The following is a 23464-nucleotide window of genomic DNA, read 5'->3' as shown; positions in this document are numbered from 1 at the left end:
ACCAACAAGCTGGAGCCAGGGAGTCCGTGGAGAGCCTGGGCCTGGGCCGGCAGCGCCAGCTTGCTTTACTTTCCCAGGGAGCAGAGGCGCTCCACACCCTCGCCCTGCCTGCCAGCCCAGCGCCCCCGCCTCCTCACCCTGTCCAGAGATCTGCCCCGGACCCCAGGGGTCTCCTCAGCCTCAGCCCCACCATCAGATAAGCGCCCCTCAAAACACAGCGTGGACGCCATGCTGGCCATACCCCCAGAGGGCGCTGGCAGTGGCCCCCAGGCGTCCTCATCCCCCAGGCAGCGTGTCCCTGGACAGCGCCTCGCCCTGCAGGTGCAGGACGGCAGGACTGCGTCTGTCTCACCTGACGTGCACGTCCATGGCCAACGTGTCGCTGGATTTCGGGTGGGGAAGCGAGTAGCTCTTGCTCTGCAACGCCATGTAGCCCTCGGGGCTCCACACGGGGGCCGGGTCGATGGCAGTCACCTTCCTCTCTTGCAGCGGGGGCACGCGGCTCTGATCCTCAGAGCGACAGCCGGTCCCATTGAGGGACTCGTGGGGCACCACGGGCTTCATCAGTCCTGAAAAGGGGAAGAACTGGTCTGTGTCACCCTGTCCGAAAACCGTGCTCCGACCCCAAGGCCGAACGAAGGCCCTCAGGCAACGATAGTGACCCCCAACTGCCAGACAGAAACTCACTGTGCCCCTGGGCCCTCTGTCCACCTCTATCAAATGAGGCTGTTGGGGCGGCACAGATGGTAACGGCCTTGCTGGGCCTCAGATTGTAGGGGGAAAAAGATCTGATTTTTCAAATAATTTCTTTACAAAGCTCACTGGTAGCCAAAAATTTGTACTCATCTTTCAAAATGAGCTCAGGCAGGGAAATGGTCCGCCCCAGGCCAGCGGTTTTAAGCTTGTGTCTGTGGGGACTCTGTTCAAACGCTCCTGACCCATGACCGTGACTCCGGCGCAGAGGCTGTCGGACAGCGCTGAGCGGCGGCCCCCCCCCCCGAACGCTGCAAGGGCACACACACCGTTTCTCAGGTGTGCCGCGGGGCCGGCCGCACTGTGTGGCACTGTGCACGGACTCAGTTCCGGCACACCTTCCTGCCACGGAAACACTTCCCGGCCGAGAACGCTTTCTGCCACGGAAACGCTGGACAGAAGAGACCCGACATTCTGCTTGCAGAGCGGTACGTCCCCTGGAAAACGGGAGCCCCCCACCAGTCTTCGTGCCCTGCAGGGCTGTGCTTCCAGCCAGCACAGGGATGGGCTTCTGGGCACAATGCAGCGAGCTGCAGCTGACACGCTGCTCCACACCGAGACCCTCGAAGGGCTACGTCCTCGATTACAAGGCAGATGAGAAAAACGTTCGCTCTTCTGTACAGGGACAGGGAAATGGCGACGTTTGTGTCTCGGCCTGGGCAGCGGGAGGGAAAGAGGAGTACCCCTCTCTAGGAATCCAGAGCCACATGCCACAGGTTTGGGGAAGGGGGGTGTTCAGCTTTATACCCCCAGAGTGGTCCAGGAACACCTCAAGTTAAAATAAAAGATGGTTCTAAGCTAGCAGAAAAAAACAGAAAACACCTCTAGAGGGATATGCTCACCCCGAGCCATACTGAGTCCCCACAATGAATAAAGCTCTATTAAGAATGAACTTGGCCCTGGCTGGTGTAGCTCAGTGGATTGAGCGCAGGCTGCGAACCCAAGTGTCACAGGTTCGATTCCCAGTCAGGGCACATGCCTGGGCTGCAGGCCATGACCCTCAGCAACTGCACATTGATGTCTCTCTCTCTCTCCCTCTCCCTCCCTCCCCTCTCTAAAAATAAATAAATAAATAAATCTTAAAAAAGAGAGAGAATGAATTTGTACCCTGGCTGGGTAGCTCAGTCACTTAGCGCATTGTCCTGATATGCCAAGGTTGTAGGTTTGATCCCTGGTCAGGGCACATATAAGAATTAACCAATGAATGCATAAATAAGTAGAACAACAAATCTCTGAAACCAATTAAAAACAACAACAACAAAAATACCTTGGCTAGTGGATTGGGCGCCAGCCTGAGAACCGAAGAGTGGCTGGTTTGATTCCCAGCCAGGGCACATGCCTGGGTTGCAGGCCAGGCTAGGTCCCCAGTAGGGGGTGCACAAGAGGCAACCACACATTTATGTTTCTTTCCGTTTCTTTCACCCTCTCTTCCCCTCTGGATAAAATAAAACTTTAAAAAAAAAAAAAAAAAAAAAAAAAAAGACCCCGGATGCACCTGGACACAGCATAGCAACAGGATTACATACCCCCCTCAAGAACTTCAGGTAACAGAATAATCTGTTCAACACTAGAAAACTATGTTTTAAATAATTAAAATGAATGAGAAGGAATCGAAAAATTACAGATTTAAGAAAATTCTAGTGGTAAAAACACAGTCACTGAGATTAAAGCGCACTGGACGGCAGAGGAAGAGGAAGCAGGCGGCACGCAGCTGAGAAAGCAGTTCTGAGGCGTCTTCCCAGACGGCCCCACAGACGCCCCCTTCTCTCGTATTTGAGAGACTTGGAAAACAGAACGGGAAGGCACTGAGTACTCCAGGGGGAATTTCTAGAAGAAGGGACACAGGGTGAGGAGAGGGCAGTGTGCCCACTGCCGACCAGAAGGAGTTTCCGGAAGCGACGAAAGACGTACAACCGCCCTCGGACACGCGCCGCAGGAGCTCTCGGCGGGACGAGGGGGGCAGAGACAGACGTGCACCCGGACACAGCCCGTCGAGACGGGGCCGCAGAGGCCCGGGACAGGAAGGCGGCCGCAGAGAGAAGACAGTGGGTCGCCCACAGGGCCCACTTGCCGCAGCAGCGGGAGCCGGGAGGAATGCAAACGCCCCCCGCCCCCCAGGCCGACAGTGACCGCCAGCCTCGGTCTCCGCACCCCGCCGTACTGCCGCTCGGGAACAAGGGTGGCGTGGAGCCTTCCTCGGGCAAAGGAAGGCCGCCCACCACCTCTCCCGAAGGACTCGCAGGGCGCACCCCACGAAGAAGTAAACTGAACCAGATGAAGGGAGAAGAGGGCAGAGGGAACACAGCAGAGAAACGAGTCCACACACACAGGCAAATCTGACAAGCGCAGACTGGACAAAACCACAAAAATAACCGTGACTCACGGGTGGGCATAAAGACCAGGAAAAACTAAAATTCTAGGAAGAAATAGCAAGACCGATGAGGAGGTCATCAGAGTTCGAGTTAAGAGGAAAAATACCGACTGGCCATGTTAGCATTGAACGTGATCACCATGACAGCAGAAACAGAATGTAAAGGAAACAAACAGAAAGAACAGGAAAACCTGATTAAAAATAAAAACACACAAGAAAAGCATAGAGGGGGACAAACAGAAAACATACGCTAGGAAAGGAGGAAATCCAAATACAATCACCCGGGAATTCTCAAGGACCGGCTCTGGCCGCCAGGAAGTACTTCCGGGGCGGACGAAGCCACGCCCCTCGGACACACAAAGATGTGCTCCCCGAGACGGGCTCGGTGGGGGCGGCGGCGGAAAGCCGGAAAGAGGAGGCCAGACGACCAGGAATCCAAGGAAACCAGGAATGAGATCACTATGGACGGAGTAGACTTCAGAGACGGGGAAACTCCGGGAGCGGCAGGCAGCGAGGACGCGCCTCCAGCACCTCCAGACCGGACAGACGCGCGGACAGGCTCCCGGGACTCACGGACCCACAGCCGTCTCGGGACGCCCGAACGCAGCCCCTGAGAAACCGATCGAGGGGACAAAGACTGCAATGACATCGATATTCACACAGCACAACCAGCAAGCTCAATTCACGTCTAATTAGACAACAAAACTCTTTTAAAGCAAACATAGAATGCTTAAAAACCAGTCATAGCCTGCAAAGAAAATCTCAACCAATGCCCAGCAATCTTGACCAGGGCCTTGTTGGGCGAGTTCAGCCCTGGAGTGAAATTCGACCTGCCGCCTGTTTTAAAAATAGGTTCCCTGGAAAGCAAGGCAACACCCGTTCTCCTGCAGCTCTCCGCAGCTGTGTTTGCTCTCACACCAGCGAGGTCGAGCCGCTGCTCAGAGCCTCACATCGTACTCGCTGCCTGGCATGTACAGAACAAGCCGGTGACCCCCGGCCTCTTACCACACAGGCAGCACTACCTGACCACAGACCAGCCACATTAGAGAATCACACCATAAGAATAATCTTTAAACCCTGTTTTTGGAAAATCTACAACATACCATTAAAAAACTGTAATTAAAAAATAAATGAAAATCAGACCAACATTCAGGCCTGTACAGTAACAAAGTGCTTTCTCATAAAACTCACAGGAGACCATAGCTCAGGTGAGACTTAAGTCCATGTCTCAGAAAAGTCAAAAATTAATGAACTAAGTATCCAGCAACAATTAGGAAAACAGAATAATTTCAAAGAAAACAGAGAAAAAGCAAACATTAATTAAGTAAACACAAAAAGAGAAATTAAGACATCCAAAGCTGTTTTTTAAAAATGGCATTAACTAGACACACCTCAGGGAAGGCTAACCAAGGAAAAGGAACAGAGAAGGCAGGAAAAACACTAAGAAGGACAAAAAGGGTCAGAACAACATAGAAGAGACATAAAAATTAATGAGAGCAATTTGCAATGCATGGTCTTAGGACTCCTCCCAATAATTCTTTGTGACAGGTACTATTATACCCCCATTTTGCAAACAAGGGAGTTAAAACAGACTGGTCACGTGACCTGTGGAGGCTGCCAGGTGGAATCCCGTGGACCTAACTCCTGGGGCCCTGTCTGGGCCTCTACAGGCGGGGCCCACTGGCCCAGGGTGCTTACCTGAAGGGGGCAGGGCCGAGGGGTAGAAGTCCACCGAGGTCCGAGGGGGCGCGATGCGTGGGTCCATGTAGGAAGGCATCATCATCCACCTGGGATCGAAGCCCAGCATCTGGGGGTGGTGTGCGTAGAAGGTGCGCTGCGGGTGGGAGGGCGGCGGGTACACCTGCGGCCAGTGCTGCATCTTGTACATCTGCTCCTGAGCAGGGAGACGGGCCAGTGAGACAGGGCCACGGGCAGACACCGCCCCTGCACGCACACTGCGCCAGCAGAGGGCACCGGAAGCCCACCCTGAGCAGGAGCCCGAGAGAGGGGAAGGGTGAGAGGCTGCTGCAAGGGCCGGCTGTGCCGCCCTCACGGTGGGAGGAGCCCGCAGGCCCCTCCAATACAAAGCAGATGGGTCTCACCCAGACCACACATTCCAGGGACTGACACCTGGCCAGCACACCTCCCGGGGACTCTCCTTGCCAAGAGCCACCTGGGCACGCCACCATCCTCCCCTTCCTCTCCACTGCCCTCTTCGAGTTGCTCTCCAAGCTACAGGGGTGATCTAGTCCACACACACTTGCACACACACACACCCCTCGGACTGTGTCAACCCCGTGCTTCCAAAGGGCTTCTGAGGGCTCCCCAGAGGGTTCCATGTCGGCTACTGTGTCTGCGGGGCCCTGGCCCCCGCCTCCCTTCGCAAGGCTGCCTGCCAACTGAGGCCTCGGGAGCATGCTGGGCCCTCTGTCCGGGGAGCTCCCGTTTCCTCCACCCCCAAACCTGGCTCACTCACACTTCTCTTAGGTTCCATCTTTTAAAGCACCTCCTCTGAAAAGCCTGTCCCGGCTCCCTGCAGAAGCCAGGCCCCTGTCCTCTGCTCCCCCAGCACTGACGACAGGGCATTACTGTCTCATGACGGTCTGCCTCACTGCTTCGTGAGAGCCTGCACCCCGACTTCACGGCAGTACCCCTGGCCCGCCCACCAGAGCTGGTGTAAAGAACACTCACTGCACAAGTGGATGAACATAAAGCATCAACAGAATAGCCAACACTGAGGGCCTGGAGGGGTTCACCGCACAGCCTGCTCTGTGGCACCAGGGGCCTCTGGGGCTGCCTCCCAGGCACATCCTGAGTGGGTGCCCGGCAGGACTCCGGTTCAGAACCAGCCTAGGAGGACAGCCCAATAGGCTGCCCACTGCCAGCGGCCTGGGCTGGACACCCCCAGGCAGTTTCACTGGTCCTTAGGGCACCTCTGCGGAGCACTCGGCACCCAGCAATAGAGATCTCACAGCCTCAGAGGCGGCTGCGGGCCTCCGCCCACAGCAACCTCTCACGTCTGGACCCCAGGTCCCAGGAAACCTGACCAGACAGGCTGCCAGACCCCTTAAGGCTGTCCTGGCGCTTCCAGACTGCCCTCTGTTCTTGAGGAAGGACCTGCCCATCACTGCCCCAGCAGGGCTACCTAGGGCCACCGTTGCTGCTGTGTCTGGCTCAAGCTGCCACAGAGAGCTCCCTGGTCAGTAATTCTCCACAAGCCACGGGCCACCACACTGTCACCCACTACCACGTGGAAACGTACGAGTCTACCTTCCCGTTCAGAGCTCAGGACTTGGTGGCTCCTGCAACGCTTTCTAGGAGTCCAAAGTAAGAAGGGCCCAGGAGAAGGTTTTAAAGGCAACAGCAAGATTCTGGGAAGAGGCTCAACACCTGAATTTGCTTCCGCAGGGCTCAGCTACTGAACTAAGTAATGTCCTTGTATGGACCCTGGGTCCCACTACAAGGCACTGCTCATCGGTGACACGTTTGCTCCTGCACTGCTCTCCCGTAAGACACTTCACCGCCAACGAGTGTCCCAGCTGGACACGGTGACCAGGCTTACAAGAGACTTACAAGTGAGATTACGGCCATCACGCGCATGCCCTTGTCCAGGGCAAGAGGCAAGCCCCTTTTAAGGTTCATGAGACGCCAATGAAGACGACACGGCCAGATGAGTCCGAAGGGGCTGTAAAGCCCTCCCTGCCATGCTGAGAGGCAGGTTCTCCTGCCTCCTGGCTGGCAACGGCCTGTGAGGCCGCGCTCCACCGCAGAGGCTGCAACCTGGTCAGCACCTGCAGACCCGCGCCCTTCACCCGGAGCCGCGCGTCCCTCTCTGACAGCTCTCCGGGCAGCCCCAGGGCCACCCTTGTTCCCCGGGCAGGTCCCAGCGTGGGGCACAGGGTGCTGCTCTGAACGGGACACCCTCCCTCCGAGCTCACCCACGCCATGTCCAAGGCACATGCTGAGCACACACTCCCCCTTGCTGGTGACAGACAAGGAGGCCAGCAAACCACCACCCAGAGGAGACACCTGGAGAGATGGAGGCCAGAGCTGACCTTCCAAGGCCTGAAGTTCTGAGGTACAGCTCCTGGTGTGACTGGGAGATAGGAGGGTGGACTTATATTTGTTTCAATGGAGGGGACATCCCTCAGCAATCAGGTCTGCTTACAAGGACCTTCTCAACGTTTTCTCTCTTTACCTGTTGTTGCTGTTGTTGTTGCTGCTGCTGCTGCTGGCGCTGGAACCTGGGAGGAAGCGACTTCTGGTACTTGCCGAACTCCTGCGCAGGGGACCCAGCCTCCCGGGCCCCCTCCTCACTGCTGCCGTTCTGAGCCACAGCTGCAGCAGCTGCAGGCGCTTCTTCTGAAAACGAGCTGGGGGCCTCCTGGGCAGAGAACTCGGGGGAGCCTACAGAACAACCAACCAGAGAAACGACCGAGGTGAGCTCACAGAAGCTTGGCCAATCAAATGTTTGAAAGCACATGCTCTTCCTTGGGGGCCCTGCTACCACGCTGGACTATTCACAGCCCTGACCCTGGCACTGTGCCAATGCTTCACAGGCACGAGCTCACGAGTCCTCACGGCATCACTCGGAAACAAAGAGTTCCGATTTTAGGTGCGCTGTCTGAGGTCACAGCACCAGCAGCGGAGCTGGGATTTGGGTCCAGGTAACAGAGATCTCATTGAAAAGGACCCTAGTACATCAGCGAGCAGCCACAAGCTCGGTGACAGTCCATATGTCCACATCCCAACAGCCTGGCTCCACACGTCCAAAGGCCATGGGACCTGGGTACGGTGGCCTCTCCTGTACCACGGGGACGGCAGTGGTGCCTGAGCCACAGGGCTTGCGGAAGTTACAATCGGTGAGATAATCCGTGTAATGTACTCAACGCAGCACCTGATAGGTCGTAAGTGCTCAACACAACTGCCCACCACTCTCTGACATCCCCTTCTTTCTTGTCACATCCCAGATCCCAGCTTTGCACCCTTTCTCCCCGCCCCAGCTTTACTGAGGTACAACTGACATGTGCGCTCTTCATTCTGCTGCGGGGGGCTGAGGGACCTAGCGCGGAGCCTCCCAGGCCCAGGGATGCACTCAGGAAACACCGCAGGGGGGCGGGGCAGGTGCTGAGAGGCTCCTGAATCCCAGGCCTGCAGGCCCACCCAGGGACCAGTACCCACCGACCACGCCCCCACCGAGCGGTCTCCGCCCGGACCGCCCACCGCCCCGAAGTGAGGACCCGACGCCACACAGGCCTCACTGGGACGTCAGAGAGAGGGCAGTGATGAGGGACTTGGAGGGCCATCAGAGCAGCAACACGACCCGCCCCCCCCCCCCCCCCCCGGAGGCTCTCAGAGACCGAAACGCAGACCAGATGGACCCTTCTCTCCTGAAGGGCTGGCTTCAGCTGACGTCACTTAGAAACCACAAAGAACACAGCTGACTATGCTCTGTAAAACGGCTCGAGAGCCGCCCTCCCTCCATCATACAGCGCCACACAGCGTCCCTGAGGCGGCCACGGCATCCATTCCTCCCGGCACGCCAAGACACGTGCTCTCCAACGGCAGGCGGAGGATCCTGCGCTTCATCCGAGTCCTGCGACGCCTGCGCCTCCGGCCCATCTCTGGCTGAGCGGCGCAAGTGACGATCACAGTGATAATGACGACAGAATTGGTATTATTGCCAGGAAGGACACGCGTGATTTCTACACGCAGAAACTGTGCCAAGGGCTTCACGTCCCTCCCTCGAGTGGCCCCACAGCACGCAGGGAGGGACTCGAGGCTAGCATCCCACTGCACAGACGCCGAGAACACGGACCCCAGAGGTGGGGCGCAGAGCCATCCAGCTCCAACAGCTGAGACAGGGTGCGACTCCGGGCACAGACCCGGGCCGAAACGTAATGCCTGCGCTTCTCCCCAAGCTCCTCCGCTGCGAGCCCTGGACAGCGCCAGGAAGCCAGGGAGACGCAAACGAGAGCCGCCCAGGGTTTCCCGTTCACGGGCCGAGGCCCCCGCTCACCTTTGCGGGCGACAGGGCCGTTCTCCTGCGGGGACACCTTCTCGGTGCCTGGAGACCGGGGCAGCACTTCCTTCTCCACCTGCCTCGGGGCCTCGCTGGCCTTCTGCGCCTGCTTACACTTCTGGTCCAGCTGCTTGAGCTTGGCGGCGCAGGCAGCCAGCCTCTCCTCCCGGGCCCGGCGCTCCTCCTCCTCCCGGCGCTTCCGGGCGCGCTCCACGGCCTCGGACATCTCGGACTGGATGAACTTCTGCCTCGGGGGCGGCTTGTCCTCTTTGTCCTCGGCCGACTGCTGCCGGAACACGCTGACCGCGGAGGACTTCTGCCAGGAGAAGAAAGCCTCTGATGAAAGGAGGAGACAGGGCGGCCCCAGGGCGGGGCCAGAGCTCTCCCCGAGACCCTCAGGCACCACCTTCGGGGGGCGTGTCATCATGTGCCAGGGGGGCTGGCGCTTGAGTCCTGCTCTGCCCGTGACTGCATTTGGAAAGTTTGGGCAAGCGCCGAAGCTCTGCATCTCTGTTCATCATTTGCAAACTGGGGAGAGTACAGGAGCCGCTGGGACTGTGCAGAGGCCCTGAAGTGTCTGCCAGGCGCTCAGCCCTGGGTGGACACAGAGGGCGCTCCCGGCCCACGGACGCTCGCCACTCCGAAGGGCACCAGGGCTAGGCCTCCGCGCTGGCGGACAGGAGCTGAACAGCACACACTCGACTCCTTGCCCGTGAACATCTACAAACCTCTGCGTGTACAGAGCCACGAGAAGTTGGAATTCATGACACATGGTTTCAAGATCATTCTTTGTGTAAAAACCAAAAGGCACTGTTGTGGACAGTTCGTCCAGCCGAGCCTCTGCCGGGCTGCCAGGTACTGGACAACACCCAGGGGCCGAAGGCGCAGCGGGAAGAACGCAACACAGGACGCCTTCTCACCGGTGTGTGGGGAGGGGAGCGCCAAAGGCCACGGCCACGGGATCCCAATGCGATGTGACTATCGCAACACACAGCTTCCTGTCGTGAGTGGAAGACGTACAGGACTGTCTTCCGGTACGGACAGGTGTACAGGATTGTGGCAAGTCACCGAACGTTGAAAAAACCAAGATCTATGCCTTTTCTTACGCGTTATCTCTATCTCTACAAAAGCAATATGCCACACACTGGCTGGAGTCAGGGAGTTTTCTCCTACAAACTAACTTCTCCCAATCCAGAGACAACCGCCACAATCAAAAGATGAAGAACAACTACTTTGGAAACATGGAGGCAGTTTTCTCTGTTGAACGTTACCTTCTGTCCACGCTCTGCCGTGGGCGCGCGCTGTCCCACAGCGCGGGCTGTAGTTCCCCTAAACCCCCGGTGGCCAATCCCCTCCTGCAGACAGCCCTGACCGCATGTCCTGACCAGGTCCATCAGAGAGTCCTAGCGACGAATCAGCAGAATTAAAGGTAATGTGGACGTTGTTAGGACTGATGATGTGGCTTTCTAAACTGACCTAAGATTAGCTGTCATTTTATAGACTAAAGGTCCTGAAAAATGTCTGAATTATGACAATCTTTCCAAAACTCTGGGTGCATGGAATTTTACAGACTTCATCTTTGTTGGCGCTATTCAGTTCGTCCACACGGTCGCTCTGCGTGAGCCAAAGGGAAAAACCATGACTTGAACGCTGCACCTAAAATAAGAATGCAGCGTGGAGTAACCTCAGGGTGATTTCCGGAAGTAGCAGCGTGCCCCCCGGCCCTAGCACACGGCGCCTGGCACGTAACACGTGCTCGATAAGAAGACCAAGGGGAAGGGGCACTTTCGTTTTACGAGCAGATGTGGAACAGGAGCCCTTCACGTGGCAAAGCGCATTGAAAACTGTTGCGTTTTGCCAAGTGTATTTCAAGAACTGCCTTTACTATCCCCAGTCCTGCCTCTCCTGAACAATTTAGTCCCCGAGTCATGACACTCTGTGGCAGAACAAGGCCAGCATCTGCGACAGAGTCCTGGGGGCTGGGGGCAGGTGGCCAGAGCCCAGGCGGGGCGGGAAGGACGTCCGTGCGGCGATGTGGCCCCAGCAGCTGGCTGAGGACGGGATTCCCAAGGGGAGACGGCCCAGCAGGGACAGGCAGGGCATCCACGTGGGGCACGACGTCTGAGTGGGCGAGGGGGGCATCTGCGCAAGGGAGAGTGGTGGCGGGAACGGGGGACTGACTGCCTACAGGGGGCCTGACCAAACAGGTGTAAACGTCAGGGACAGACAGGGGACTAGAGTGGACTCTGTGGGACTGGAGCGGTCACTGTGACTTCTAGCTTTCTGTGCAGACAGACACAGAAGTAATGCAGACACACAAGCTCCCTGACTGTCCCCCGAGAGGGCCCGGGGGCGGGGACACCCTGACAGCAGTGACACTCCTAGTTCCCACATGTGAGTTTCTGCACAAGGACCGCTTCGGGGGCCAAGGCAGGGGAGGAAGGAAGCAGCTTAAGAAAACCTGTTCCACCAGAAAGCGAGGAACAGCGCAGCAGAGGGTGGTGACACGCAGAAGGGCCGGGACGCCACTCAGAGAGAGAGAGGCTCTCAGCAGCCAAGTCAGAGACAGTTTTAGCTTCAAAACAACGAGAAACACCGACCTTAACGTACGGATGTAAATAAACTCAAAGTGGCATGAGAAACAGGTATTCCAAGTCCCAAAGTGCCTGCCCACAAAATTCTTATCTGTTACGAATGTGGAAGAGAACAACTCCACAGTGTGAAACTTGGCAGGTACCACCTCAATCAAGTGACAATTGTCAGAGTGGGACAGAGACGAACCGTGGTCACCTGTCAGGATGCAACGAGAAGAGTCACACCATCTGAGAGATCCGAGCCAAAACAGGAAACCTTGATGCCAGCAGCGAGGAAGGAGCACACAAACCCACTCCGAGGTGCACTCCACAAGTAACTGGGCTGTGACCTCCCAAGGTGTCAAAGTCATGCGAAAGGCGGGAAAAGCTGTTCCAAACCGATGGGGACGACAGAGACAGGACACCTGAGGTGGAGTGTGATTCTGAACTGGGTCCCTGTGTCAAGGCCATTCACTCACAGGACAACTATTAAAAGGTGACAGCTGTGACATGTCCCTGCTAAGGTCCTGGCTGAGACTGGCTACCTAGGAGGACTGTCCTTTTGGGGGTATTACACTGCCCGGGTGTTCCATGGGGGTAGCGCCTGGTCATGCGATGTCTCTTCAAATAGCTCAGGAAAAAGTATTCTTTGTATCGTACCTCCAGCTTTCCTATGTCTGTGCCTGTTTCAAAATTTCCAACAAAATTTTTTAAATTTAAAAGAAGGCCTGTCCACCTAGGACTCTGAGAAGGTCAGCCACTGAACTCAGTGGCCAGCCACCTGGGTGCCCTGTTGCGGTCTGTCTCCTGGAGGGCCAGCCACGCACGCACGTGGGAAGGCTGCGTGCGCCCCTGCTGGTCAGTTACAGAGCCCTTCCGGCACCCCGGTACCTGGTAGTCAGGGCCTGACGTCCAGCTGTGAGGCTTCCTGGAAGGCGGCTGAGGTTCCGGCACCTTCCGGATGGCCCGGGTCATGCCCGCCGTTTCGCCCCAGTCCTTTCCTTCCTCTTGGGCACGCTTGGCATCAGCACTGTCTGCAGAGCTCAGGGACAACTGCCGCTGGCCCCTGGGGTCCCAGCTGCTCCTAGGACAAACCGCGTGCACATTAGTGTTCCCGGTCAGACCGATGCGGTCGGATCGCACTGGCCAGAGGCCCTTCTCAGTCAGCTGTCGGCACACCGACGTCCTTCATCAGAACACACCCTACTCCATACTCCCCGCGGGCGGCAGGACCTGCCCAGAACACCAAAACTGAGCACACAGCAGGGACCCGGGGGCATTCCGGAGGGCAGCTCTGGGGCTGGATGGTAAGGGGGTGCTGCGCAGGGCTCACCGTCACAGGCTATGGTGCAAACTCGGGCTCTGGGGCAGAACGCACATGCACGCACTGAGCCCCTCTTGTGTGCAAAACAAGAGCCCAGTAACACAACAGGGGCTCAGAGAAGCGGGGCCAGGCCCGGTGGATCTGTGTGTCTGTCCACGTGGGAGCTCACATGTGCACGTGATGCAGGGGGGCGGGGGGGAGAGGCAGGCAAGGTAGGCTGGGAGATCACAGCCACTCTGAGGAACTTGGGGGCCACACTCAGGCCCCTGATCCACCAGAAAAGACCTGTCTTTAGAGGACGACTAGGCACAGTGTGAGGGCGGGAGGGTAGGGCGAGAGCTGTGGCCTCTGCACGGCCCGGAAAAGGAAGGATGCTGCCTGCCCCGAGGCTCCGGTCACAGTGAGCGGGGAGGGGGTGCAGTCAAGGGCAGTTCCAGGAGTTATTGTGGTTGGGGACATAAGATGGCAAAGGGGACTTGGAGCTTGTCACAGGAGTCTCGGGGTGGGGACTGGGTATCATCAACCAGTTCAGAAAATATTAAAAAAAGAGAGCAGGTTTTAGCTCTGGCTGGTGTGGCTCAGTAGATTGAGAGCAGGCCTGTGAACCAAAGGGTTCCATTCCCAATCAGGGCACATGCCTGGGTTGCAGGGCAGGTCCCCAGCAAGAAGCAACCACACATTGACATTTCTCTCACTCTCTTTCTCCTTCCCGTCCCCTCTCTGAAAATAAATAAATCTTTTTTAAAAAATAGGTTTTAAAGTAGATTTAGGGAGAAGGTGCCCACAATTTGAGGTGTCCTTGGTCACAGCCATTAGCAAAGCTAGGTTCAAAACTCACGCCTAGCTCTTTCAGCTGAATATGCCATTAACACCAACAGAATGAGACAAGAAACAGAATGTCCTACTGATCCAACAAATCTGTGAAATTTTTTATCTTTGCCTTTGCCTTCAATTCCTGGTCACATTTCCTCCCGAGCTCAGTGTTCCAGGAACTGACCCACAGTCACTCCCCACGTGCATCCGAAGCTTAAGCTGAAAATCCAACAGCGTGAAAACAAGTGACAGAAGCCCCCACTAGCTAACGGCGTGCCATTGGAGCAAGAGTGGCAGCAGACCGTCACCGGCTTCCCCCAGACGAGGGGCACTCGCTTCAGGGGCTTTGAAGCGGAAGATGAAACAACACAGAGAGACTTGCAGGCTCAACTACACAGACATTCAACCGCTGACAATAAAATAAACAAAGGGAAACGTTAAAGCCTTAATATCTAAGCAATACAAAACAATCACATCTCAGAGAAAACCGTAAGTCTAACTGGTAATACAGGAAGAAAACAGGAGGTCTCCCATGAAAGAAAACGTTCATATTGGCTAGTACCCCCAAAAAATGCACATTAAATGAACCAAGGCACTACCTTTAAAGTGCCAGCCCACACCACTGATATCATGGGTAAAAACAAGAGGGCCTAGTCAAGTACTTTCCAAAGGGCACTGTAAGAAAACCAGTGCCATAAAATAATCCCAAAAAAGAGAGAAAACATTAAGGTAATCTAAAAGTGCAGGAAACCTGGCACGCCCTGCTCACAGCTCCCCCACCAAAAATTCCCAGCATGCCTTTGCACACATGTCCCAGGCTGGGACAGCCCCGGAAGAAAGGAGTGAGTGAACCCAGGAGGTTTCCCAAACCGGCCGGCCACACGAGCCTGCGGGGGCACGCCACCACCCTCAGCCTGCAGGACACGCTCGGGCGGAACGCCGGAGCAGCGGCTGCCATCACTAGCACTCCGCCTGGACGCCAGTCCGGGCTCCGCTCCCGAACGGCCCCGTCCCCTCGCCTGCAAACCAAACAGTGACCAGCCCTGCCAGGCCCTGGGAGCAAGCAGGTGCGCCTTCGGCACGGGGACCCGCCCGCAGCAGCACGGGAAATCCCCCGGGTGCCCTGGGGCGTGCCGTAAGCACGGGGCGGGGGAGCCTCACCACTGCGGCCTGCCATCCTTCACGTCTTCCTCCTCTTCGTCATCACTGAACTTCAGCTTCTCAGAATAGTCCACTTCCTCGTGGAGGCCTACAACAGGAGGCGGGCCGGGAAAAACACGGAAAATGAGAATTTCAGCCGCTGAGAGGGCCGGTCGGGAACTCCGCCAACCCAACAGGGGGCTAAGGCGCCCCACCCAGCTGCCACCGCTGGAACGAACTCCGGGCCAAAGTGAGGGACAGTGCTGGCATCTGCCAACAGCAAGGCAGCCCGGTCAGATTAATCTTCCCACGGACAAGAGTTCTTGAATCTGGGCAAAATATTTAACAAATGTATTAGAAGGTACAGGAGAATGAGCAGAAGTAGGCAGAATCAGATAGGCGTTGACCCTGCGATACGGAGGCTCTGCCCACAAAACCTGTGCATCACCACGCTGAGCCAGGGCACCGCCCCCCACGCCCCAGGTGGCACCGGGGGCAGGCAGTGTCCATCAACTGCTGAGTGGGTCACAAAATGCAGCAGACCCACACACGCTGCAAGTGATGAACCTTGAAGTCATCATGCTAAGTGCCAGACGCCAGACACAAAAGGCCACACATTGTACAATTCCATGTATGTGACAGGTCCCGGTGTAAATCCAGAGACAGAGAGCAGATGAGCTGTGGCCGGAGGAGGAGTTTGAGTCTGGGCTGGTCTGTGGGGGAGGGGTGACCGGGGATGACGGCTAACAGCAGAGGAGGAGTGTGTGTCTGAGTCTGTCTGGGGGGCATGGGAATGCTCTGGCACTGGCTAGTGGTGATGGTGGCACAAACCTGAGCGCATACGAAAAACCACTGAATCGTGTACTTTTTGCAAGGCGTCATTCCGATCTAAAAGCAGCACCAGCCGTGACGAAGAAGCGAGCACAGGTATGTGCCGTCTCCCAGATCAGCACTTGACACACAAACCCGAGGGGCGGGCACCGGGCGGCAAAGAGACACCCCGTGACAACAGCACGTAAGTCAGAGCAATGACACCGACACGGGACACGGCAGACTCCAGGACAAGACGCACTGCTAGAGACAAGGAACACAAGGGCAGTTCAAAGTGCTGATGTCAGCCATGAAAAGCATAAACGTGCACTGAGCCTAATAAAGTAAGTGCAGCAAAACCAGAAGAGAAGATACATGCACAACGACAGTGGAAAGTTGAACTCCTCGTTTTCAGTAACCGACAGAACTGGACAAAAGTATCAGTAGAGTAGGTAGGATCTGGACTGACACCACCAGCCGCCTGCACCGACCGGCACTTCCAGCACAGAGCCCCACACAACCGCGGGATACACGTTCCTTTCGAGTGCGTTTGGAATATCCATCAGGACAGACCACATCTTGGTCATAAATATGTTTAAATAAGTCTAGAAGATCCGAAATCACTCAGCGTACAAGCTCAGACTCAAGAATTAAATTAGAAATCTAGAAAATGCCAATAATGAAAATGAACAGATCAGTGAAACAGAAAATAGAGAAAATTAAAGCCAAAAGCTGCCTCTTTGTAAATATTAATAAAACTAATAAGCCCTCGACAGAAGTGAATGAGAAAAAGAGAAAAACCCCAAGTAAGTGCAGTGGCCCAGCTGTCAGGCGTGGAAGAGGGCGCGTCACCACAGGCGCCAGAGACGCCGGAGGAACGGGGCTGCCAGCGGTCCGTGCCAGTAGCCGCCGCCCGGAAGAAACGAGCATGTCCTCCGAAAAGGCCATCAAGAGCTGACACAGGAATCCGAGCAGCCACATAACTAATCAAAGAAATAAAACTATTATCACAAATGTCTTCACAAAGAAAACTCCAGGGCTCCCTTGTTCCGCTGGCAAGTTTTATCAAACACTAACCAAAAAATTATAGTACCAATCTTACAGAAACTCTTCCAGGAGGCAGAGAAAGAAGAAACATTTTCTGAGTCATCTCATGGACCCCACATAACCTGGTATCAAAACCCAACGCACAGTAAAAGGAAAGAAGATTACAGACCCATACCCACCACAAACAGAGACAGCAAGAGCCTCCACCAAACACCAGCAAACCGCATCAAGGCGCACAGAAGGGAGTTTAGTCTAGGAATGCAAGGATGGTTCGGCATTAAAAAATAAATCAATACAATCCACAAGATTTCCAAAATAAAGGAGAAAAACTGTATGATCACGAAGACAGGAAAAGTCCTTAACAAAATTCAATATAGACGCGTTCATGGTTTCAAAAACCAAACATTCGGCCCCCTAGAAACCGAAAGGAACCTTCCCAGCCTGGTCAAGAGCATCTCCACAGAGCTACAGCGAGCATGGTGTTTCATGGTGAAACCCTAAACATTCACCCTGAGGCCGGAAACAAAGAGCCTGAACGCAGCACTGCACTGGAAGTAACACGCCACGATAAGGCAAGACAAAGAAAGCAAAGGCGTGTAGCCTGCAAAAGAAGGCACAAAGCTGCCCCTATTGACGGGCAACAGGGCTGTTTGGCGAGAAATGCTAAGAAATCAACAAAAACTAGTAAAACTGATGAGTATATTCATCCAAGTGTCTGGTACAAGGTACCAGGAAATCCACAAAAATCCGCTGTATTTCTACATAATGACACCAGACACTTAAAACCAAAACCTAAAAAAATGAGCAGTGCCATTTCTAATGGCATCAAAGACTGTAAAATACTAAGGAATACACTTAAAAGATGGTCAAGACCTCCACCCTAAAAACTGTGAAAGCTGCTGGGAGCAACGGAGCCCTCACAGATCCACCAGGCTCCTGGGTGGAAGATTCAAAGTTACGACGTCGTTTATGCAGAAATAAATTCAATACAGTCCTCACCAAAATGCCTGCAGGCTTTTTGTTAATGCTGCCAGGCTGATTCTAAATTTATATGGGAGTGAAATGAACTTGGTATTGTCCAACAATTTTTTAAAAAGCTGGAAAACTTACACGATGTAACCGGAAGGGTTACTAAAAGCTACAGTCTGGGGCTCGCATACGGATGAATAAACAAACCGCAGGGTAAACAGGTCCAGAAATAGCCCCACACTTACCAGGTCAGTTGATTTTTGGCAAAGCTGCCAAAGCAATTCAATAGGGGAAGGAAAGTCTTACAAACAAATGGTGGAAACAACTAATATTCTTACATAAAAAAATAAATCTCAACTCCTATCTTATAACACACACATCAATTAATTCAACACGGATCACAGACCCAAAAACAAAGACTTAAAACTATAAAACATGCCCTGGCTGGAGTGCCTCAGTGGATTGAGTACCAGCCTGTGAACCACAGAGTCCCCAGTTCGATTCCTGGTCAGGGCACATGCTTGGGTTGTGGGCCAGGTCCCCAGTTGGAGTTGTGCGAGAGGCAACTGATCAATGTCTCTCTCACACATCGACACTTCTTCTCCTTTATTTCTCCCTTACGTCCCCTCTCTCTAACAACAAGCAAATAAAATCTTAAAAACAAAAAACTATAGCTCTGGCTGGTGTGGCTCAGTGGATTGAGCGCCAGCCTGCAAACCAAAGGGTCACCAGTTCAATTCCTGGCCAGGGCACATGCCTGGGTTACTGGCCAGGTCCCCAGTGGGGGGCACTTGGAAAGCAACCACACACTGATGTTTCTCTACCTCTCTTTCTCCCTCCCTCCCCCTTTCTCTAAAAATAAGTAAAATCTCAAAAACAAACAAACTATAAAACATAAGGGAATATCTTCACCACCAAGGGCGGTATGGATGGGGAGACACAAAGATCTTTTTTAGACAAGACACAAAAGTAATAACCATAAAACACAAGCCCAGAAACTTCATCAAAGCTAAAAGCTTCTACTCATCAAACAGCACTAAAAACGGACGAGGCAGGCAGTGGGGGAGACTGTGTGTGGGGTGTGAGCTGCAAGGGGCTTGTCCCGCTCACAAAGAAAAACAGAGCTGTACCTGCCGCCCCGTAGCCCACGAAAACGTGTCCATCGCCACTGGTCATTCGCAAAATGCAGAGTGAAAACACAGTGAGACACGGAGGCACAGCTGCTGGGACGGCTGAAATCGCGAAGGCTGGCAGGGAGCGCTGCGAGCGCAGCTGGGAAGGCGGGAAGGCCACCAGGACACGGTCTGGGGAGTCCTTGTAAACCTCGCCACCTGCCCACCCGTGACCTAGTAGTTCGCTCCCAGATATTACCGACTCAAGAGAAATGAGAACGTCATTCACGATGGAACTTTTGAATGGGAACACAAATCACAGCGTTCTGATGCAATGACACAGACCCCAGCGATTAAAAGCAACTATGGGGTGTGTGCATGTGCGCGCGCACACATCTGTATCTACCAACACCGACAAACCCACAGACGTGCCGCCAGAGGACCCGCGGCGCGGCTCCACCAGACGGGGCGGGGGGGGGGGGGGGGGCGGTCTGACAGGAAGGGGCGGGGGTGCCGAGGCCAAGGCCCTCTGCCTTCACGGGGGTGAGCCGCACAGGTTTCAACGGTCTGAAACCGTGCGATTGAGATGGGCGTCCTTCACGGTGATGAAAATGTACTTGAAAACAAACAGCAGCACGTGGACGAACGCAACTGGGCAGGGACAGCGCCGGCGAGGAGGGCTGAGGAGAGCTGAACGGCAGGCTGGGGGCTCATCACACTCTTTTGCTAGGTTTAACTTTTCCATTATAAAAAAATCTTAGGAAATGTTAACAGCAAAATCTACCACGGCTCTAAGATCAAGACCAAAGACCAAAGACCAGCTGACCGCCCACAGGGATCTACTGGGGCCCTGGCAGCCGCTCCCAGCCCCCGTGCCCCAGTCCCCGCAGGCCCAGAAGCCACACGACGGAGCATGGAGTCTCGGCCTCGCCCAGCGGAGACGGACGTCGGTCCTGCCTCTCCACGCCCACGGGCGGAAGCCCACCCAGAAACACGGCCCACCTGCCCAGCCGTCGTCGGCGTCGGTGTCCAGGTCGTCGAGGCCCTTGAGGTTCTCCGCCGTGATGATGGTGGGCCGCGGAGCACGCTCCGCCAGCTGCCTCAGGGGGCGGGGCGGGCGAGTCATTCCCAGCCTGCTCTCTTTTCTGGTGAGAGAGAAACGAGTCAAGACCCTACACATACAGAAGCAAAACCAAATACCTTTCAAAAAACAAGCCCCAGACCGCAGAGGTTCCCATTTGCATCGGGTATTTAAGCCGTCTCCTCTGGAGAGAAACATGCACTAAGCGTGCGGCAGAGAGAAGCCCCCTCATCTGCAGTCTGTCACTCGGTGCTAGTGCCTAGGGCGGGGGCAGCCAGCACACGACAACACTGCATCACTGCCAGGGACCGAAGGCGCCACCCAGGCTCTCACCGGGCCCCGTCCCTGCCACCCCACACCCAGGGGCTCAGCACCGGTCGCCAGGGGCACCGAGGTCCCCAGAGGACTCGGCACCTGCACTCATCGGCCCGTCCCCCTGTCCCGTGCCACCCCGGGGCTGCCTCTGCGTGCGTGCCCGCAGTGCCGCGGCCTTACCCGTCCTGGTCGTTCATCTGGAACTGCCTGAAAGGGACACGGGGCTCTAGGCGGAGCTGGGGGAGGGGGAAAGATCCTCGTTCCACTGTTCCCTGGTTCTCTGAGGACTGTGGCGAACACATCTGAAACACAACACCAACGAACAGGGTTTCGGGCAATGGCCCGACAGCTCAGGTCCACTCCCATCAGAACTGGTTTTGGAAAACGAAAAGCGGGAAAAAGAAACAGGCAAGTCTTGGGGTTCCCCATTCGATCCTGCCACCATCTCCCCCATTTCTCTCCTGCTGTAAGTACATCTGGGGACTTGAGGCTTGGGGAAAACCCGCCTTTCCTCTCTCCGCAGAGCCAAGGCTGAAATCCCGTCCACATGGCCAGGGCAGGCGGCCAGAGGCCCTCAGGGTTTGGAAAGGGGCAGAGCGCGCAAAACGGGTGGACGCTCAGCCACGTGACGCAGGTTCTGCCGGACGCGAACGGGCCGACTTCGTGGGAAAGAGCGCACACTCCGAAGACTTACAAAAGCAGGAAGCATGTCATGGTATGTAGGTGGGTGGTATGCGTTTCCCATGAACTGTGAAGCCCCTTTGCGAACAGGCTGGGCCGGGCGGAGAGAGGGGTCCTTAGAGTCGCTGCTGCCTGCCGAGGAGGGGGCTCCGTCTCCCGCGCTCGAGCTCCTGCTGCCCAGCTCAGTTGGGGGGGCGCTCAGAGACGTGGCAGAAAGCATGTTTCGCCCTCCGCCCTCCCTCCAGCTTGTCACATCTGGAAATTGAAAGGGGGCAAAAAGGGAGAGGAAAGAGGGGGAGGGAAGGATTTCATGAGGTTCTGAAGGTCAAGGGACCCCCTCATTCACAAAAAAAAAAAACAAAAAGAAACCCCGCAAGCAAGAACAAAAACCAAACAAAAAGTGAAGAGCCGAGGTGACTGGCCAAGTCTGTGGGACGGGCGGGGCAGACACCGGGCCAATGAGCATGGACGTGCTGAGGGAGGGCTGGTTTCGCGAGAGACACAAGACGAGGCCCACTCGGAGAGCAGGCAAGGCAGACGAGGTGTGGTCTTCCCGGGCTGGCCGAGCCCGCACCGCCAGCAGCCCACGGGACCGGGACCAGCGCCCCGGCGCAAACAGCCCTGGGGGATTTCTTCCAGCAACACCGGCCCAGCCCAGGCAGGGTCGGCACTGTGCCCCACTCTGGACTTGACATTAAGTCACCACGACTTCTGACACATGTTCAAACTCTGTTTAGCCGCGGCACCTCTGGTCAGAGACCTCCCCAGTTCGTGAGACAAAGCAGGGCCTGTGCTTACCCTGCCTGCTCCCGCACCGGCCGGACAGGCCCTCCCGCAGGGCACAGGTGCGGGCCTGCTGGCCCTCTGGCTCCCTTTGCGGACGGCGCCTTCCCCTGCCAAGTGCAGCAAGACCTGGTGGGGCTGCAGGCCAAGGGCAAGCCGGGTGAGTCCAGTGACTCCCCTCTGCAGTCCACTTGTGCTTCGGGGATGAAACATCCCAAGTCCCCGAGTATGGGGCCCCTAAGGACAGGAGCCACGAGGCCGGGCTCCACTCTAGCTCCTCGACCTGTCCTCACACGTGCTCTCTCGGTGGCCACCCCCTGGCTGTCTGCTTTTTCATCTTCTCAAATGAGGAGATGGCACTGCTCCCAGAAGCTTCTCCCACTTTTAAACTTTTATAGTCCTATAAAGCAACTTTTGGGCGGGGGGGGCGTGTAGAGGGTAAAATTTTTATTCACTCTCCAAGAAAGGAGGGGGCATGGTGTAGAGAGATACGCCAGCCGCAACTCATCTTAATTAAATGCAGAAAGTTATCATTCTTGGCCTAAGGAACCTGAAGATGTATTGGGAACGGACAGAAGGGCCCTGCGGAGGCGTGGTCTGAGGCGGAGCCGCAGAGAGCCCTTCCCTTGCGGGGCGCCGGCTGACGCCAGCTGCCTCGGGGTGTTGGCAAGACAAGCAAACACAAGTGCCTCACATTTCAAGACCTGATCAAGCACATCCCCAAACACCATCCCCCCCCCCCAAAACCAAGAGCCATTTCAGTCTCCAGTGAGGACAGAAAATCTCTCTCCTAAACACCTTCAACTCTAACCACTCAAGGCCTCTAAAAAAATATTACCAGCAAGTATCACCCCACAATCCTGCCGACTCCTCGGCCAGACCCCAAAGGCGGGGGGCGGGGGGCCTGGAGACAGTGCGGAGCAGGCCACGTGTGGGAGCTCGCTGCAGAACAGATGTGCTAGGGCGGCTGGGGGTGGGGAGGCCTGGAAGGCAGGCGTTTAACAAACCCCGCAGTGATCCTGACGGGGTGCAGCTGCTCTGGGAGCCAAGGGCTTAGAGCACAAGCTCCTGAACCAGGCACCAGGGCTGGCCGGGCTCACCGTGAGCACCAAGCACAGCAGACCTGTCTGATGACAGCTGGGGAGGCGCACAGGCCAGCCCGACCCGAAGGCCAAGAAAGGCATGGCCTGCAGACCAGCCAGGGGAATGCGCCCAGCAGACGCAGGGCCGGGCAGGGTGTCATGAACCGCGCTGTCCAGGCCTGGAGCCAGCCCCGGAGCGACGGCCTTCTGAGAGCCCGTGCACTCTGTCCCGAGAGAGCAGGAAGAGAAGGCGTGACCCTGCTGTCCCCACATGTGCCCGCAAGGGGCTGCAGTCCACTTACTCTGAGGGCGGAGGCTTGGTCCTGGCCCATACGACAGATCTAAGACGCCCTTTTCTTTGCCAGCCTTGTCCTGCCCTCCAGCTGCTTTCAGCGTCGGAAATTCCTCGGGAGAGAAGGATAAGAGTCGGCTTGAGGCCCTTAAACCTGTTAAGAAAACCGGAAAGACTTATGGAGCACGTGAGGTCGGCACAGCAGTTCCTGGCTTCAGCACGTCCACGCACCGAGAGCCATGCCGGCTGGAAGCGGGCTTTGGAAGCGCACTGCGGCAGGCTGGCCTCTGTGCGGT

General features: G+C 56.0%; 1 protein-coding gene across 1 annotated transcript in view; it reads right to left on the bottom strand.

Moving 5' to 3' along the window:
- Positions 1-23464, bottom strand: part of PRRC2B (proline rich coiled-coil 2B) — an 81658-nt gene that overhangs the window by 21629 nt on the left and 36565 nt on the right. Inside the window, 10 exon segments of the mRNA XM_028507516.2 lie at positions 353-569; positions 4823-5018; positions 7323-7531; positions 9144-9462; positions 12611-12803; positions 15018-15105; positions 19937-20079; positions 20511-20632; positions 21025-21266; positions 23179-23322. Of these exon segments, the coding sequence (XP_028363317.1) occupies positions 353-569; positions 4823-5018; positions 7323-7531; positions 9144-9462; positions 12611-12803; positions 15018-15105; positions 19937-20079; positions 20511-20632; positions 21025-21266; positions 23179-23322 (1873 nt within the window).

Source organism: Phyllostomus discolor, chromosome 3 (genome assembly GCF_004126475.2).
Source record: "Phyllostomus discolor isolate MPI-MPIP mPhyDis1 chromosome 3, mPhyDis1.pri.v3, whole genome shotgun sequence".
NCBI classification, from domain to species: domain Eukaryota; kingdom Metazoa; phylum Chordata; class Mammalia; order Chiroptera; family Phyllostomidae; genus Phyllostomus; species Phyllostomus discolor.
The sequence above is the reverse complement of the archived record's forward strand: the minus strand, read 5'-3'. Positions and strand labels throughout refer to the sequence as shown.